Raw genomic sequence first — 17,955 nt, 5'->3', positions numbered from 1 at the left:
GTATTTTAATCTGAACACTAGTATGTTTTAGGAAATTCTTAACTGATCAGTTAAAGAGACTGGGAGATTAGAACGCTCAATTTCAATAAGGTATTTGAAATTTTTAGGACCAGAAAACCTTTAAATTATTCAATACTACGTCACTTTTCTTTTAAGTTTATTAATTTAATTTAATAATCTCTATACCCAATGTGAGACTTGAACTCATGACCTCGAGATTGAGAGTCACATGTTTTTCCAGTCAGGATGGAGCTAGTCAGGTGCCCCAAGACTAGTTCACTTTTTAAATCACCATTTTAGAAATGATTTGAGGGACTACAAATTATTGGCCACCTTTTCCTTTTCCTATTAGAAACCTGAATACCATTTGCATTTCATCACCTGTAGAGTAAGATACCTTCAAGAAAATTAGATCACAGACATTTCTTTCTATAACCAAAGATGGCATTCTGGCTTAAGACATCAGAAGTTGTTTATAGAAGACAATTCAGGGGGCAGCCCCAGTGGCTCAGCGGTTTAGCGCAGCCTCCAGTCCAGGAGACCCGGGATCGAGTCCCACATCGGACTCCCTGCATGAAGCCTGCTTCTCCCTCTGCCTGTGTCTCTGCCTCTCTCTCTCTCTCCTCTCTGTGTGTCTCTCATGAATAAATAAAATAAAATCTTAAAAAAAAAAAAAGAAGACAACTCAGGCCTGTACTTTCTAAAGTACTTCCAAATCCCATGATCTCTTCCCTTTGCCTTTGTGGGTTTTTCGGGTTTTTAAGTAAGCTCTGTGCCCAACATGGGGCTCTAACTCATGACCCTGAGATCAAGAGTTCTAGGGTCTACTGACTGAGCCAGCCAGGCGCCCCTCTTCCATTTGCCTTTGAAACAACCTTGAGTCAGGAAGGTTTATAGATTTCTGTTGGCTTTGCTGAGAAGGGCCTTGGGTCTGAGGAAGGTTAGCACGTGGGACCAGTTGTCACATTTTCTGCTTCTTGACTCCTAGACCACACAGTCCCTGATTTCTGACTCAAGGCCTTGAGTGAAAGATGAGCCCAGAAAGAGCTCCTTCTGGAGCCTTCTCATTCATAGAGATCATAGGGAAGAACTTAATACACACTCAGGGCATCTTCCATGTAAAGGCTCCTTGTAGTTCACTATGTAATAATGAACTTCTATCTTCCTATTTATTGACATTCAGCCCAAGTGTGGGATACGAGGAGGAGGCTGTAGTCCCGCCCTTCCTATGGCTGACCCATCCATGGTAAATTAAGGAATAACTGTAATTTAAAAACACTAGGTTTGTGCAAATTAACACACAAACAAAATGTATAAATAAGGAGGAGTGGAAAAATACTGTGCTTACGATTTTGGACGCAGGGCGAGATGGCTACCACTGAAATGAGCAGACACAGGCCTCCGTTCAGCCCCAGGAGAATTTTGTTTTCCAGGCAGCCATCCTTCTGTGTGTAAAACACCGCCATCAAAATCAAGCCTCCGGTGGCAATGGAGTACATGATGAGTGTCACCAGGGCCAGCGCCGCGTACCACAGCTTGTTGCTAGCCGTGCCTGCAGTCCTGTTTCTCCAGAGGTGGATAAGAGGGAGACAGAAGACAGGTCAACGAAGCCCGCACCCTCTGACGACATTCATCATCCCTCAGGCTTTGCAGTGCTCTCAGGCCCAAAGCCCTTATAAACCCAGGGGTCCAGAAGATCTATCCTTTTACCACCATCAGGCTCTATCAAAGCTAGAAGGTACATGTAAAAATGCAAAACAACTTTGGTTCAGGGTTAGAATGTTTATTAAACACTAAAAAAATTCTATATATATATTTTTTAAGATTTTCTTTATTTATTCATGAGAGAGGCAGAGACACAGGCAGAGGGAGAAGCAGGCTCCCTGGGGGGAACCCGATGTGGGACTCGATCCTGGGGCCCCAGGAACCCAAGATCACACTCTGAGCCAAAGGCAGATGCTCAACTGCTGAGCCACCCAGGTGTCCCTAAAACATTCTATTTTTAAATGTTTCTTCATCAACTAAAATGCACATCCACAGACTTGGCAAGGTTGTGCCAAGACTTGGTAGGTTTTGGCAAGTCTTAAAAAAAAAGTGGCTCTTAGAGGCGCCCGGGGGGCTCGGTGGTTGAGCGTCTGCCTTCGGCTCAGGTCGTGATCCCAAGTCTGGGGATCGAGTCCCGCATGGGGCTCCTGACGGCCTCTCCCTCTGTCTGTGTCTCTGTCTCTCTCTGTCTCTCGTGAATAAATACATAAAATCTTAAAAGAAAAAAAAAGTGGCTCTTAGATGGAGTTCTCGTCACGTTTTCCCTCTCAACTCAGAGCCTGGACGTGCCACCACCTCCTGCTACCGGTGCCAAAGCCAGTGCTGCTGCTCAGGGAGAGAAGGGGCAAACGAACTGCATGCACAGGAAGCCTGGCTGACCTCAGCCCCTTCACCCCTCTGCTGCAAGGAGGGTCTACGGTGTACTGCTCCTCCAAACAGTGCCACGGATGACGTAGGATTAAGGGAGGGCTGGAAGGAACACAACCAGCTGGGAAATGAGTAAAAATTGTAATGGGATTTACAGTAAGAAATTTAAAGAAGAGACTAATTTGCTTTCTAGCTTAAATATTAATAAAGGGATGGGAGAAGTAAGTGGTGGCCTAATAATCTAAGAAATTGTTCAGAGCAACAACAACAACAAAAAGAGTGCTCAAAACCACCGAACAAAGAGGACAAAACAACAGGGAGCACAAAATGAATCACTGTCACCTGCCTTATGATGAAACTGCCCCATTGTAACCACATTCTAACAAATCTTCACAACTTGCTTAATGTTTTCCCAAAACTGGAAAGTATTCAGGCAACTCAGCTAAAATATTTTAATTATGAAAAAGTTACTGCAGCCAGAGACAAACAGGGAGGAAAGACAGCAATGATAATGACCATCGTATTCCTGAAACCAAGCCAGGCGCTCAATGACCACGGAATTAGTCCAACATAAAAGCCACACAAAGGAAATGACAGAAAAGGAGACTTGAGGAAGGGGGGAAAAATCTGAAAGCCAAATGGTAATCGATGACAGAGAAACAGAATGCGCGGTGGAAAAGGCAAACACAGCTGACCACTGTGTGGGTGGGGGGTGATGGTTTCTCCAATGGTCTTTTGGGCTGTTGTTAGCATATGAAGGGCTTTCTTTTGTTTGTATGTTTAAGATTCTATTTATTTGTTTTTGAGAGACAGAGAGAAAGAGCACTGGACAGGCTGAGCAGGGGAGGAGCAGAGGGAGAGGGACAAGACTCTGGGGGGTGGGGGTGGGGAGAGCGCAGAGCCCAAGGTGGGGCTCAATCCCACGACCCTGAGATCACAACCTGGAGGATTTTCTTACAGTTAATGTATGCCTGTACTCCCAAAGTCAAAGTTCTAACCCTAACCTCTCCCTTCCATTCCAGACTCTTATTATCCAACTGTTTGACACAAGGGAGCACAATGACTTCCCAATATCTGCATATCCACCCTCTACTCCTGCTTTTCTTCATCTTCCCAAGCTCAGAAGATGGCAGTTCTATTCTTCCCTTTTGTGGAGGAGGAGGGAAAAAAATTTTTAATTTTAGAGAAAGAGAGCTCGTGAGCAAGCAGGGGGAGAAGAGGGAGAGTGAATTCGAAGCAGACTCCATGCGCTGCATCCAGCCCAAACTCACGACCCTAAGTTCGTGACTCACGAACTCACGACTCGTGGCTGAAACCACAAGTCAGATGCTTAACCAACTGAGCCACCCAGACACCCCAAGAAAGGGAATTTTTTTTTCACAAAAAACAACTCCTAACTGCAATCTCTCTCTCCTGGCTCCCTCCTTCCCCACCACATCCTCATCACCATCAGCAAAGTCAACAAGTTCCAACTTTGGAATATACCAGAACCTAACTGCTGCTACCATCGTCCAAGCTACAGTCATCTCTCACCTGGATTTTTTCCCACAAGCCTCCTTACCTGTAACTCAACTCTGATCCCCTCTAATCTTTTCTGGAATTAAAATATAAATTGTATCATGTTCTTCTTCTTTCAAACTCTGCTGATGGCCTTCCATCTCCCACTAGGGCCCCAGAAGCCCACCGTGATCTGATCCAGCGCCATCTCCCATCTCACCTCTGGTGCCCATTCCTCACCAGTGGGGTGCAGCACATGGAGGCCCGTGTGCCCCTGAAGAAGCCCGGCATGGGCCCAGTGAAGTCCTGCCTTAGGCTCTCCCTCTTCCTTCTGGTTGTGGTTGTCTCCTTCGTACATGATCATGAAGCCATTCCCTGCCCTGCTCTCCCCACAGCCCACACCCTGCTTTCTTTTCCTCCATTTCTTTTCACCATTGAACCTGTTACTTATTTGCTTGATCATAAACTGATTATCCATCTATGCCCCCCACTGTCCCCAACAGAAGGTAAGCTCCACAGGGCAGGACATCACTGTGTTCACCACTCTTCTCCTATTGTTAAATGCCTGGCAAATAATATGTGCTTAATGAATACTGCTACGAAGACTGTCAACTGTTAAAACACAACTTTGTGCAGCAATGGTAGCAGCATGGCTGCTATTCTTGTTGCTCCAGATTTGTGACATCCTCCTTGATGACAACTTGTTTTTGCACACATCCCAAATTAAGTGCCACAACTTATGTATCTTTATACTCTCAGTGTGTACCACATTGGCACACAGTTAAGACTTCCAGAAATTGTGAATAAATGCTAAATGGGAAGAAGTACTTAGAAGGACATCAGAAAAGGATCAGACAAGGGGGCAGGTGCACCCACAGAGTAGCAAGCTGGGACCAGGTTGGGAGAGTCAGCTGGCTTCTTGGACTCTGAAGTAAAACCCAACCACGATGGAAATTACAAATCTAGCACATTTACAAGATGGGCCTTTGTTAGAAGCACTTGAATGTACCTTCTACTCTTTGCTATTTCATTTTGATAAAGAGTCGTCACTTCAAATCACAAAATTTGGAGGTAGAAGGAAAAAAACATATAATTAAACATATAATGCAACCGTAAAACATTTGCAGGTATGAAAACTGAGGCCAGAGAGGCCAAGTAATACACCTAAGGAGAAACAGTGAACTAAAGGGGCAAGGGTATAAATATCCAGTCTCCTGGTTTCTGGGTTCATGGCCTCTTTCCCACGGCCTCTGGGATCTTCTTCTCAGGATGTTCATTTAAAAGACAAAACAAAAAAAGAAAAGACAAAACAGGGGTGCCTAGATGGCTCAGTAGTTAAGCAGCTGCCTTCAGTTCAGGTCATGATCCTGGGGTCCTGGGATCGAGTCCCACATTGAGTTCCCTGCGGGGAGCCTCTGCTTCTGCCTCTCCCCCTGCTTGTGCTTTTGTACAATAAAATCTTAAAAAAAAAAAAAAAGAAAGAAAAAAGAAAAAATATTTTGGTTGTTCCATTAACAGTGATGTATTATATTTTCTAGACTTGTTCCGTTAAAACATATACAAAAAAAAAAGTAAATTAGATTAATTTACCTTAAAATACATTATTAGTGAGCTTTCTAGCTTAATCCTAAATTTAGGCAGACAAATCAACTATGAATTATGTTGACAAAATGGATTTTGTTGGGATATTAGCCTCAATGCTGACACACAGCAACATCATTTGTTGCAAAGCTCTTAAGCCATTCTTATTGAGTGGTTTCTGGAAGGTTTTTACAGCAGCCAAATTCTTCCAAAATGCCTGTTAAAACTTGGCATCAATAATTAGTCCCAGAAAATGGCTTCAGAATCAATCAAAACAGTCAAGTCAGAGTTGGAGAAGCACAAGTATTCTCAAGAGAACATAGTACTTAATGGGCCAATCAGGCACTCTGTGTCGAAAATGTTATTATTTTTAAAGTTCCCTATTTCCAAGTAGATATGCAAAAATTTTAGGAAAAATATAGGATGATTTTTTTATTAGACAAATTTCTGTAGCTACTATGTGACCAGTCAATGTGCTGCAAACATTTTAAATACTGACTTTAAATATTTGGGTACTTACTTTGATATTTACCAAATCATAAAATGTTAACACTAGCCTTTCACCTCTTAATTTGTTCTCTAGAGAACCAAAACCAAAACGAAACTACTACAACTACCAAGCTGAGGGATATAATCAAAATGAAAAGTATTTCAAAGAATTTGGACCATACATTTTGTTTTGTCCAAGATAAAAAATAAATTTCAAATTCATACTCCACTTTCTGATTTTTTCCAAAACAGAATAAAATAACATGTACATATAAAGTCTACAAAATAACAAAAGTTTTATGAGGTGCAATGGGTATTTTCATTCATATTTTTTTAAAAGATTTTACTTGAGAGAGAGAGAGAGGGAGAGCATGAGCTAGGGGGGAGGGCATGTGGGTTGCAGGGCAGGGGGAGAAGCAGCAGCAGACTCCCCACTGAGTAGGGAACCTGATGTGCAAGTACTCGATCTCAGGACCCCGAGATCATGACCTGAGTCAAAGTCAGATGCTTAACTGACTGAGCCACCCAGGCACCCCCCTTCATTCATATTTTATAAATAAAGACAGCAAGCAGCAAAGTGCCTTGCCTGGAGTCACAAAGCCACCTGGCCTTAATACCCAAGGGGCTGACCTTCATCTAGCTGCCCTTTCCTTGATGTGGCTCAGCAAGAAATAAAATTAGCTATTAATCGTTTGGCATTTCCCATTTATCCTAGGATGTGAATTCCATGTTCAAGGCACTTAGAAAAGACTCCATTTCTAAATTCAGGATGGCTCTCTAAGGTAGCACAACAGATCTTCCTATTGAAGGGGTCCTTAAGCTTTTAGGCAAGTTGAGAAGGAACCAAAAAAATTTAACTATTCCAACACATATTTTTTGCAGAAAGTGTATTTTCAGCTCCAAAGTACCTTTTTTTTTTTTTTTTTTTTTTTTTTTTTTAAATCTTCTAAGGATAGAAGCCTACAATAAAGCCTGCCCAAGTTTTCAGGCACCAACCATCACAACCAGGGAGCCAGGGCTGAGAAAGTGCCAGCAATGGATCAGAGTCTGACTAAATCACAACAGCACCTGACTCAGAACTCAAATGAGAGAGCATGGGAAAAAGTCAAAAAGCAAAAAAACCAAAAGCAAAAAAGAAGGAAAAGTAGAAAGGAGAGAAAAACAGCATAGGAAAGAAGTGAATGGGAAGGTTCGAAGAGCACGAGTGAAGGGGAAAGTGCTGGCAAACTGTCTCAGGCAGGAGCAGGCTGCTGATCCCTGCCGCCACATCTCGGAGCAGAGCCTCTAGCAACACTGTACCACAGGTAGTTTCTCTGAGCAACAGGTGAGTTCACTTGGAAACTTTCCAAAAATGTACATACCAGTTCTTGTTCCACTTATGTGCAAACTCCACGAGCAGGATGAGCTGGATGCCTATAAAGATGAAGCCTCCAATGGCTCCCACGTAACGCCAGGCTATAAAAGAAGACCACCCGAAAGGAGATGAGGGGATTGTTCCTGTGTTGAGCTCAAAGGAGAATAATGACTACGGTTCATCTTTACTCTGTTCTTACTGTACCTGCAACACATTTAATTTCCAGGCAATCCCATAAGGTGGGTGCTACTATTATACCCACTTTACAGATGAGAAAACTTCAGAGTCTATGTAAATCGACAAAGTCCCGCAGCCAGCAAAGGGTGCAGCTGGGGTGTGAGCACAAGTAATGTGGCTCTGGAACGCCTAGGCTTATCCTCCAGACTGCAACTGCCAGATATCCTAACAGATGCAGCCATCCATAAAATCAACAATGACCCACAATTTAAAAGTAAAAACACATATTGTGAGGAAAAAAGGGTTCAAATTTTATTGCCTAGGGAGCCACCAGAGGCTAGTAGGGAGATGCAGTTCAGATTAGGGGCTGAGGACTCAGGTCCACTTCTCTGAGATGAGGAAGCCCTAACCTCGACTGAGCCATGTCACTCCTCTGGGTTACAGCCTGTCTATAAAAATGACGACGCTCTACTAGAGAACTGCTAGGCCCCTTCCCATTCTAAATCTATCATTTTAATATGTAAAAATATATCCGTGGGGAACAGAAAACTAGTAACAGCATTTTAGGAAAAAACAAGACTTAGATATAACTTCCTTAAGGAGTACATAAAACTAGTATGGCCCTAGGGGCGCCTGGGTAGCTCTGTCGGTTAAGCCTCTGCCTTCAGCTCAGGGTCCTGGGATCGAGCCCCTGGCAGGGAGTCTGCTTCTCCCTCTCCCTCTGCCCCTCTCCATCCCACTCTTGTGCATGTGCTCTCTCTCTCTCAAGTAAATAAAAATATTTTTTAAAAAAGAAAACAAAACCTAGCATGACCCTAAAAATTTTTAAGATTTTATTTATTTATTCATGAGAGACACAGAGAGAGGCAGAGACACAGGCAGAGGGAGCCCGATGCGGGACTCAATCCTGGGACTCCGGGATCATACCCTGAACCTAAGGCAGATGCTTAACCACTGAGCCACCCAGGCTTCCCTCTAGTCACCATTTGAAGGACTGTGGGCTGTTCCTTATGGACCAGCACAGTGTGAATGTCAATTAGAAAAATGAATTCGTTTGGGTTAAACAAGGTTTTGAACCACTGAAATTTAGGCTTTTTTCTTCCTCCCAGGTTCTATGAAGAAAGGCCCCTGTTTCAGGTATAAGTCAAGGCTTCAAATTAAATCAATTTTGGTAAATTCTGTAAGAAACAATTCAATGCTATACAGTTTCATGTAAGGTAAGTTTAGAAATAAGGCTAGAGGAAGCCTCTCCCATCCTGCTATAGCTGCAGGAGATTTGAAGTCACTAAGGAGCCGGTGCCGGGCAGAGGCAGGCTTCCTGGGCAGTGCTCAGTCAGACAGAACAAGGCCTCTATGGGCCTATTCAAATGTGGCTGATGGTGTCATGCTGACATGCTAAAGTGGTTTTCAAACAAATTTTAAGTGCCCCATTTTCCCTGCAGGTCAATAACCTGAAAATTATCATTTGAGCTCTCTAGGCTGCAGAGTAACACCCAGCCAGAGAGAGAGGGAGAAGGACTTGGGGGGTGGGGGGGGCTGCGAGAGGGAGAGGAGAGGGTGGATGACGTGGATGGGGCAGGTAAGGTGGCAATTTAAAAACACACACATACAAGAAAACCACTAATTCAAAATATCAAAGGCATCCTGGACTACAGTTTGGAACGATTTTCCAAAATGGGTAAGAACAAAATAAATAGGTACCCCAAATACCCAATTTGTACCATTCAGAAAGGTCTCCTGGTCTGGAATGAAGAAAGCTCCTGAGCACATGGCCCCCAGCAGCAGAAGTTTAAAGAACCAAAAGCTAGAAAAAAGAAAAAAAAAGAGAGAGAGAGAGAGAGAGGAAATGTATTTAAATGATATTCATGGCAGGACAAAAGACCTCTTAGAAGGTAAGCACGGCAGGCAGTCCATGTTTCTGCCCTGGGTACTGTTCCTTCCAAATCGAGGGGAAGTAATTAAGTGACTGGAGACTGCCTTTTCCCATAATTAGACCAACTCAGCGTGGCCTCTGTGCAAAACACCACTTGGTTGCCGAGGTAGAGATGATGTAGGGACAGGTCTCAGTACAAGAAATAAAAACTCTCATCTCCGCTGCAGCTCTCACTGTGGTACTAAGTGTCACAAACACTTAGATTCTGGTTCTTAGGCCACTGAGGGTGACAGGTCCCACCTCCCCTAAAATCGGCATCAACAATCTCAACTAGGGGAAGAGCAGTTGGACAGTTGGACGGTTGGATGGGTCCAGGAGGTTGAGGAACGGTGTTCTACACACCAGGAAACAGCCAATTACCCCCCACCCCCTCACCCCCGAAAACCCAAGACCTACCCGTTGTGAATATGGGCTCTACAACCTTTGCTGCTGCTGATATTCAAGGTCAGGAGGCAGAAGATGAAGAAGAAACAGGCCATTCCGAAACAGACTCTATACACAGCAGAATATCCCACCAGCTTCTCACACGTGTCACCAGCTTTAATGCCTTTACAAATATCCTCGTAAAAAGGAATCTGAGCAAAGAGAGAAAAAAAGTCATCTGTTAAAACTGGATCAAGAGAGGGGAGCCTGGTTGGCTCAGTCAGAAGAGCTTGTGATTTTTTATTTAGGCGCTGTGGGTTCAAGCCCCAGGTTGGGTGTAGAGATTACTTTAAAAATAAATAAATAAACTTCTAAAAAAGAAACATAAAGCCGGGTAAAGAAGGGCTGTCATGAAGTGTTCCTTCGGCCTACAGGTCAAAATCCAAGGTGAAAATGCACCTTGTGCAAAGAGAAACAGACTGAGATAAAAGTCCTTCTTCCAAAGACTTTTTCTTAATTTTCTCTAAACCATTTTTTAAAGATACAGTGCTGTAACCTCCCAGGTCACCTTTACTTATCCTAAATGAATTCTGCAATCTAGCATCAGAATTTTAAAAAATTGTACTTGTAATACATGGATATATTTTTCCTGAAATGCATATATAGAATAAAAGGTGAAAGATTTCCTTCACTCCCACCCCAAAATATCAAATCCTCTCCCTTGAAAGTTAAGAATTTGGTGGGTAGGGATGCCTGGGTGGCTCAGCGGTTGAGCATCTGTCTTTAGCTCAGGACATGATCCTGGGATCCAAGATTGAGTCCTATATCGGGCTGCAAGGAGCCTGCTTCTGCCTCTGCCTGTGTCTCTGCCACTCCCCCTTTTTCTCTGTCTCTCTGATTCTCATGAATAAATAAATAAATCTTTATTTTTTAAAAGATTTTATTTATTTATTCATGATAGACAGAGAGAGAGAGAGAGAGAGAGACAGAGACGCAGGTAGAGAGAGAAGCAGGCTCCATGCCGGGAGCCCGACGTGGGACTTGACCCCAGGACTCCAGGATCGCACCCTGGGCCAAAGGCAGACGCCAAACCGCTGGGCCACCCAGGGATCCCCCAATAAATCTTTAAAATAAATAAATAAATAAGAATTTGGTGGGTAGTTTTATTAATTTACATGTGTATGTCCCCATCCCATACTTATCCACAACATACCAACTTACATACATACATACACTGGTATGGCATCACATATATAGTATGTATAAAACCAACTTTATTAAAGAAAAGATTATATGTACTGTTCTACAATATGTGCTTTCCCAATTAACAATAAGCTGTGGAGATCTTTCCCTATTAATCATACATAAAATCCTGGCCCACTTTTTAACCATTATTTATATTTTTTAGTAGACCAGAATTGATTTTTTGTTTCCTGTTATTTGTTTTTGCTATTATAAACACTGACTCAGTAAACTCTGTTATGCATGCCTCATTGTAAACATGTCATTAAATATATAGAATAGACTCCTGACTTAAAAATGGAATCAAATTTTAAAGTTTCAAGAGGTAGGGGATCCCTGGGTGGCGCAGCGGTTTAGCGCCTGCCTTTGGCCCAGGGCGCGATCCTGGAGACCCGGGATCGGATCCCACGTCAGGCTCCCGGTGCATGGAGCCTGCTTCTCCCTCTGCCTGTGTCTCTGCCTCTCTCTCCCTCACTGTGTGCCTATCATAAATAAATTAAAAAATTAAAAAAAAAATTTAAAGTTTCAAGAGGTAAAGTCAAACCATGCTTTCAAAGACTGCAACAATTTATACCTCATCAGTAATATCTGGGACTGCTCACATTCCCAGCCTAAGCATCTCACTTAAAGTTAACGTAAAAGTTCAGAACAAATGGCCCCAAGATATGCCACTTTGGCATGTGAATTATTTTGAACTGAAAACTGAGTTCCAGAAGACTCAAAAAAACTTTGACCTTCCCTGTTAATTGCCTCAACAAAATTTAGATGAGGGGGGGAAAGGCGGGGAGAGGGGGCCAGAATGAATTTAATAGAGGACCAGCTCCAGGAAAAAAGCTACCGCCACAGAGAAGTCCAGCATACTATGAACTCAGTGTGGTAGACAAGAAGAACTGAGTAAACGGTTTGAAAATTCCTCTCTCTGTCCCAGAGAGAGGTTTCAACAGTGGCCCAGTAAACATTTGTTTACCAAACACATACTCCTCTTCATCTTCCTGGGAATTGTTTTCCTTCTTATTGAAGTCTCAGGCCCCTGCCCAGTTCTCCTTAGTTCAGGATGACATTTATACCTTATTTTGCCTATCTTCAGGATCTCATGCTTATGAGATCATGTATCGGATTCCATGAAAGCAAGAAATCAAGTTTGACTTTTCCCGATTAATCTGTCTCCTGTCAATTTAATTTTTAGACCAGCCAGAAGATTCTTGAAGGGTAGAGGAAAATTTTCCTTCCCAACAATAAAAAACACTATCCTATTTCAATGTCCATCTTCCTCATTATGAGTCAGGTTCACATCTTCTATTAAATGTATGGCTATCTATATTTTTCTCTGTGAATTGGATATTAATTGGGCTTTCTTTTTATTCACTGGCATTCTTTAAGAGTCTTAATCTTCTGATAAAGGTTGACAATCATTTATTCTAGTTAAACTGGAATAGAAGGTTTCAATGTAAAACCTATAATATTTAGTCAGTGGTTTAAAAAAAAAAACCTGGGGATCCCTGGGTGGCTCAGCGGTTTGGCACCTGCCTTCTGCCCAGGGCATGATCCTGGAAACCTAGGATCGAGTCCCACATCAGGCTCCCTGCATGGAGCCTGCTTCTCCCTCTGCCTGTGTGTCTCTGCCTCTGTCTCTCATGAATAAATAAATAAATAATCTTAAAAGAAAAAAAAAAAAACTTGCTTCTTATCAACACTAAAGTTGAACATTATTCAGAACAAAACAGAAGTTGAAAAATTACACTGTAACTGTTACTCACAAGACAAAAAACATTGTAGAAAGAAAAAAAATGACACAAAGCTGGAAGTAAAATTGAAGCATGGCAATTTAGTTTTATCTCCAGAAAAGATCTTAAAGAAACAATAGTAACTGAGGCTATTCAGATTTCCATAAGCAAAAAGAAGACGAAATTTAACTGGAGTTCATTTTCCTGAATGAGGATTCCTACCACTCAGAAAAGGTCCACAGTCATTACTACACCAGAATCGGAAATATGTTTTTCCAAAACAACATGGAAACATTCAAGTTAGTGCCTCAGGCAAAAACGCATTGTTGTTGTGACCCAATTAGTACAGCTCCTTGTCTGTGAACAGATAGATACTAAAGATTTCATAAAGAAATGTCAAATATTTTGTAGTCAGGAAGTTTTTAGAATTGCAAATTTTTTTAGATCCCATCAAGATGTAAATACACAGAGACACTACTGTATTTTTTAACAGGCTACAAAACAAAGTAGCAGACATGTAGGACTGCCAGATAAACTACAAACTATGTAGTTAAATTTAAATTTTGAGTTAATAATGACTAATTGTTTAGTATGTCTGCAGGGGTGCTGACAGTAATGACTCCATCTCTGGCCCTCCATTTAGTTTGTGTTCACTGGGTGATTTGTCTTGGGATCCCTTGGAGATTAATATACATACTTTATAAATGTCTGCCAAGCCTAGGATGGGGGGAGGGGTGGGGAGGCTTGTTTTGGCCTCCCATGAATCTGTTAAATACAACATGGTTTTTCGTCTTCCTGAGGCACAAGTGGTGCCACAAGATCTAATTAAAGGTTAGCTGTCAATTAGGTGTATGCAAACTTTCTGATCTCACTACAGTGCCCTTCTGTGTGTCCCCTCATTCTGTAAAATCTGGACTAAAGCCTGGACTCTGCAGAGAATAACTGTGCAGCTGCTGTGGATCATCCTCTGCCAGATGTGCCCTCCCATTCCTGCCTCATCCCCACAGTCAGTAAGGTACCTTGAATAAAACTGTAAATTGTATGGAGTCACCTGCTTCATTTTCTACTCTCAGAATTGCTTTCTTAGTTTGGGGGATACTTTACTGTTCCTCTTCTACCTTCTAACAACACCCTGTACAATATTTGGGAGATACACAAAATATTGCATGAGACATACTTATGCTTAAAAAAAAGCATTATCTGGCACAAGATAAAACTCAAAAAAAGTCAGGGTCTCTTTGGGAAGGGCCAGATGTACTTTATGCTATGAAGTCTGGTCCCCACCCTATAGGTGAGAAAACAACATTTTAAGCTACAAAGTAGAGGACATACTGGAAAGGTGACCAGTTTCAGGTAGGAGGGTAAGTTGAAAGGCCACTGGTTTAATAGTCGTAATGGATGAAGAATGTAAAGCAATGGCAAGGAGGCCAGAAATTCTGTGGGTGGAGGTCATAGGACCATATGGAAGCTATAATGAGATATCACCTCACACCTCTCAGAATGGCTAAAATCAACAACACAAGAAACAACACGTTGGTGAGGACGTGGAGAAAGGGGAACCTTTGTACACTGACGGTGGGAATTCAAGCAGCCACTCTGGAAAACAGTATGCAGGTTCCTCATAAAGTTAAAAATAAGAGCTACCCTATGATCTAGTAATCACACTACTGGGTGTTTACCCAAAGAATACAAAAACACTAATTCAAAGGGATACATGCACCTCTATGTTTATTGCAGCATTGTTTACTACAGCCAAATTACGGAGGCAGCCCAAGTGTCCATCAATAGATGAATGGATAAAGAAGAGGTGGTGTAAATACATATAAACATAGATATGCTATATATGTGTATACACACACATAGGTATATACATACACATACATATACATATAATGGAATATTATTTTTCCGTAAAAAAGAAAGAAATCCTGCCATTTGCAAGAACATGGAGGGAGCTACAGAGTGTAATGCTAAGTGAAATAACTCAGTCAGAGAAAGACAAATACCATAGGACTTCACCCATATGTGAATTTTAAAAAACAAAACAAATAAGCAAAGGGGAAAAATGGAGAGAGATCAACTGAGAAACAGACTCTTAACTATAAGAACAAAATGATGGCTACCAGCAGGGAGAGGGGTGAACGTTGGGTTAAACAGGTGATGGGGTTAAAGAGTGCACCTGTCATGAAATGAGTGCTGGGTGATGTCTGGAACTGTTGAGTCACTATATTGTATTCCTGAAACTAATGTAATGCTGTATCTTAACTAACTGGAATTAAAATTAAAATTCGATTAAAAATTTTTTTTCACAAATAAATGATAGAGGTGCCTGGGACGCTCAGTTAGTTAAGCATCTGACTCTTGGTTTCAGCTTAGGTCATGATCTCAGGCTCCCCACTCAGCAGGGAGTCTGCCTGTCTCCCTCTCCTTCTGCCCCTCCCCCTGCCTGCCCATGCACTCTAATACATAAATAAATCTTTAAAAAAATAAATAATAAATTATTCAAATATCAACATAATGGGAGATCCTACACAAAGTGAATGTTGCAGAGCCTCTAGTAAGAAACAAAAGCTATATCCATATTACTTAGTATTGTAACAAATAGGTAATATTGCTTTAAACCTGTAAAAGCGGGACCCCTGGGTGGTTCAATTGGTTAAGTGTCTGCCTTCCACCCCTGGTGGTCCTAAGGTCCTCCTGGGTGGGGAGTCTGCTTCGCCCTTTGCCTGTGTCTCTGCCTCTCATAAATAAATAAATAAATAAATAAATAAATAAATAAATAAATAAATAAATAAATAAATTTAAATAAATATATTCATTGAACTCTTTTCTTCCTTCCTTTCTCTCATCTACTCAGTCAAACTAATTCCTGACATCCCCCTCCCCTCAGTTTAATACATGCATGTCAGTACTCCTTTCATCTCCACCAGCCCATCTTTTACCAGCAGTCTCTTCTCCCCCCACCCCCTCCCCACAACCTATTCAGCTCCATCTCAAGGAGAATGCCAATGCCAGAAGGACCTAAACTCCCATTCTATCACAACCCCCGCCCCCCGAAAAAAAACCCTCCCATGTTTACTCCCAGAGGTTCTTAGGCTCATCGAATGAGTATGTGGCATTGACTATTTCATCCAAAATAGAAGTAGCCAAACAACCCCCAGTGTTCCATGTACTAAGACCTGCCTTATGCTCTGTGGGTGACTTAGTCATTTAGTCCTCAGTAAGTGGTGAGTATTTTTAGGCAAAGAGCCTCTATATTGAAAAAACCAACAGAATTTACCAAGGGAAATTTGCTCTGGTTAAATATTTGCTGCCCCAAGCTCCATCCCAGTTTTAGGAAAAAAAAACACACATTACACAGACTCCACACTGTGGGGTGAAGGCGACAGGCCTGCTCAGAGTGTTGCCTCTTTTAAGGCTGGTTCTGGGCATCCAAGGACAGTACGCCTATGTTGGTTCTTTAGGGACCCGTGCAAGAGGTTTCTTTTCAACCTTCAAGGCAGCCCGACTCAAAGCCATAACATTATCAGTAAGAATAAACAAGGACTCAGTGGACTTCCAACCCTAACTGCACTACTCGCTTGAGCCAAGTCCACACTCTCTCTGAGCCTCAATTTCCCGATCTGTACAAAAAATAATATTGCCATCCACCTTACCACAATGTCCCAAGAATTAATTCAGTCAATCCTTGTAAAGTGCTTGCCATAGTCCCTAATCCGTGATAGCCATTAAGTAAACTTCCAGGGGTGCCAGGCTGGCTCAGTCCATAGGGCATGTGATTCGCAATCTCAGAGTTCAAGCCCTGTACCGAAAGGAGCATGAAGCCTACTTAACAAAACAAAACAAAACCCCACAGTGAATTTCCCTAAATTCTAAGGTACTATTTTACAAAAAGAACTTTTGCGGGAGGGAATCTGCACATTACAGGAACGACTATGGGTTCCTGCATTCTGATTTAAAAACGGGGAAATAAGCATCTTAGAATCCCATAGGTGCTCTATTCATTTTGCCAAGGACTCATAGAGCAAGACACAAGGTAACTTCCAACAAGGTGCCTCCATCCCTGGCATATTTACATAAGAACTGAGCTCCAAAACACAGCATTTATTCATCTGTCTTTCAAAGAAAGACACTCAAAAGATACCTGAACTCCCAAATCAGGGAAGATATTTTCAAAAACATCAACACAAGCACTAAGTAAGTACTAAGCTCAAAGAGATGGAAATTAGAAGAAAATCCACATAATTTTTCCTGGGAGTACAGACTTTGGAAGGGTTCTTACAGAAACGGAGAGGAGAAAGATGAGAGTGGGGTCCCTCCAGTATGAAAGTGTTGTTTGGAAGAGATGAGAAAATGGTATATTAGCAAAGCTAAGGATTCTTCCATTATATCAGAACGCTGCCTGAATCCAAGGTGCCATGAAAGCTTTGGGCAGGCTGGCGTGAGTTAACAGCATGAGAACCAGAAGAACTGGATCTGCAAGTTCTATTTAATATCCCTTATTTGAAAATGAATATCAGAACCAGAGCCTCTTTCTGTCTGCCTCTCCTCTTTCTGGTATTCCACTAACCTTCATACTTCTGAGTGTATTTGTTTTTCTCTGTGGAATAATTCCAGGTCCATACCAGTGATGTTGTCTGCTACCGACCAACGGATAGGCGCTGTGAAACAGGGAATGCTGCAATCAGCTTCCATCCTCCCAGGGACCCTCTCTAGGCTGGGAAGACTCCCTCTAGGCTGGGAAGACCCCTCTAGGCTGGGAGGGCCCCCTCTAGGCTGGGAGGGCCCCCTCTAGGCTGGGAGGACCACCTCTAGGCTGGGAGGACCACCTCTAGGCTTGTTCCTTGACCGGTGGTTATCTTTGAGGGCCTTTGGGGGATGAGGGAGGCAAATTAAAGTCAGGGCCAACAACCCGCTTCTCTTTTGTGTGAATCTCTAAATATTTTTAAGAGGCAAATCTACATTTGTCATTATTAAAAAGCCACAAGAGGAACTAAACTTACACAGTCTAGCTTTATCTGATCCTGCCATCTCTGAAATCAGGAACTCAATGACCCCAAAGGGTAACTCTGCAAAATATCAGAAGCATGAGACAGAGACTAGCCTTAGTGCTCACAGCTCCTTCACCACAAGCATTTCATCAGGATCGAACATACACAAATTTGATTAGACAAAAAAAAAAA

At 42.2% G+C, this 17,955-nt stretch overlaps 1 protein-coding gene across 2 annotated transcripts in view; it reads right to left on the bottom strand.

Annotated features, from left to right (window-relative positions):
- Nucleotides 1-17,955, bottom strand: part of SERINC5 (serine incorporator 5) — a 106,829-nt gene that overhangs the window by 23,153 nt on the left and 65,721 nt on the right. For both annotated transcript variants that reach the window (XM_025437038.3, XM_049108336.1), the window contains 4 exons: nucleotides 9,840-10,018; nucleotides 9,232-9,314; nucleotides 7,341-7,434; nucleotides 1,349-1,560 (listed from right to left, as the gene is read on the bottom strand). In XM_025437038.3, the coding sequence (XP_025292823.1) occupies nucleotides 1,349-1,560; nucleotides 7,341-7,434; nucleotides 9,232-9,314; nucleotides 9,840-10,018 (568 nt within the window). The remainder of the gene's footprint in view (nucleotides 1-1,348; nucleotides 1,561-7,340; nucleotides 7,435-9,231; nucleotides 9,315-9,839; nucleotides 10,019-17,955) is intronic.

This window comes from Canis lupus, chromosome 3, assembly GCF_003254725.2.
Source record: "Canis lupus dingo isolate Sandy chromosome 3, ASM325472v2, whole genome shotgun sequence".
In the NCBI taxonomy this organism is placed as follows: domain Eukaryota; kingdom Metazoa; phylum Chordata; class Mammalia; order Carnivora; family Canidae; genus Canis; species Canis lupus.
The sequence above is the reverse complement of the archived record's forward strand: the minus strand, read 5'-3'. Positions and strand labels throughout refer to the sequence as shown.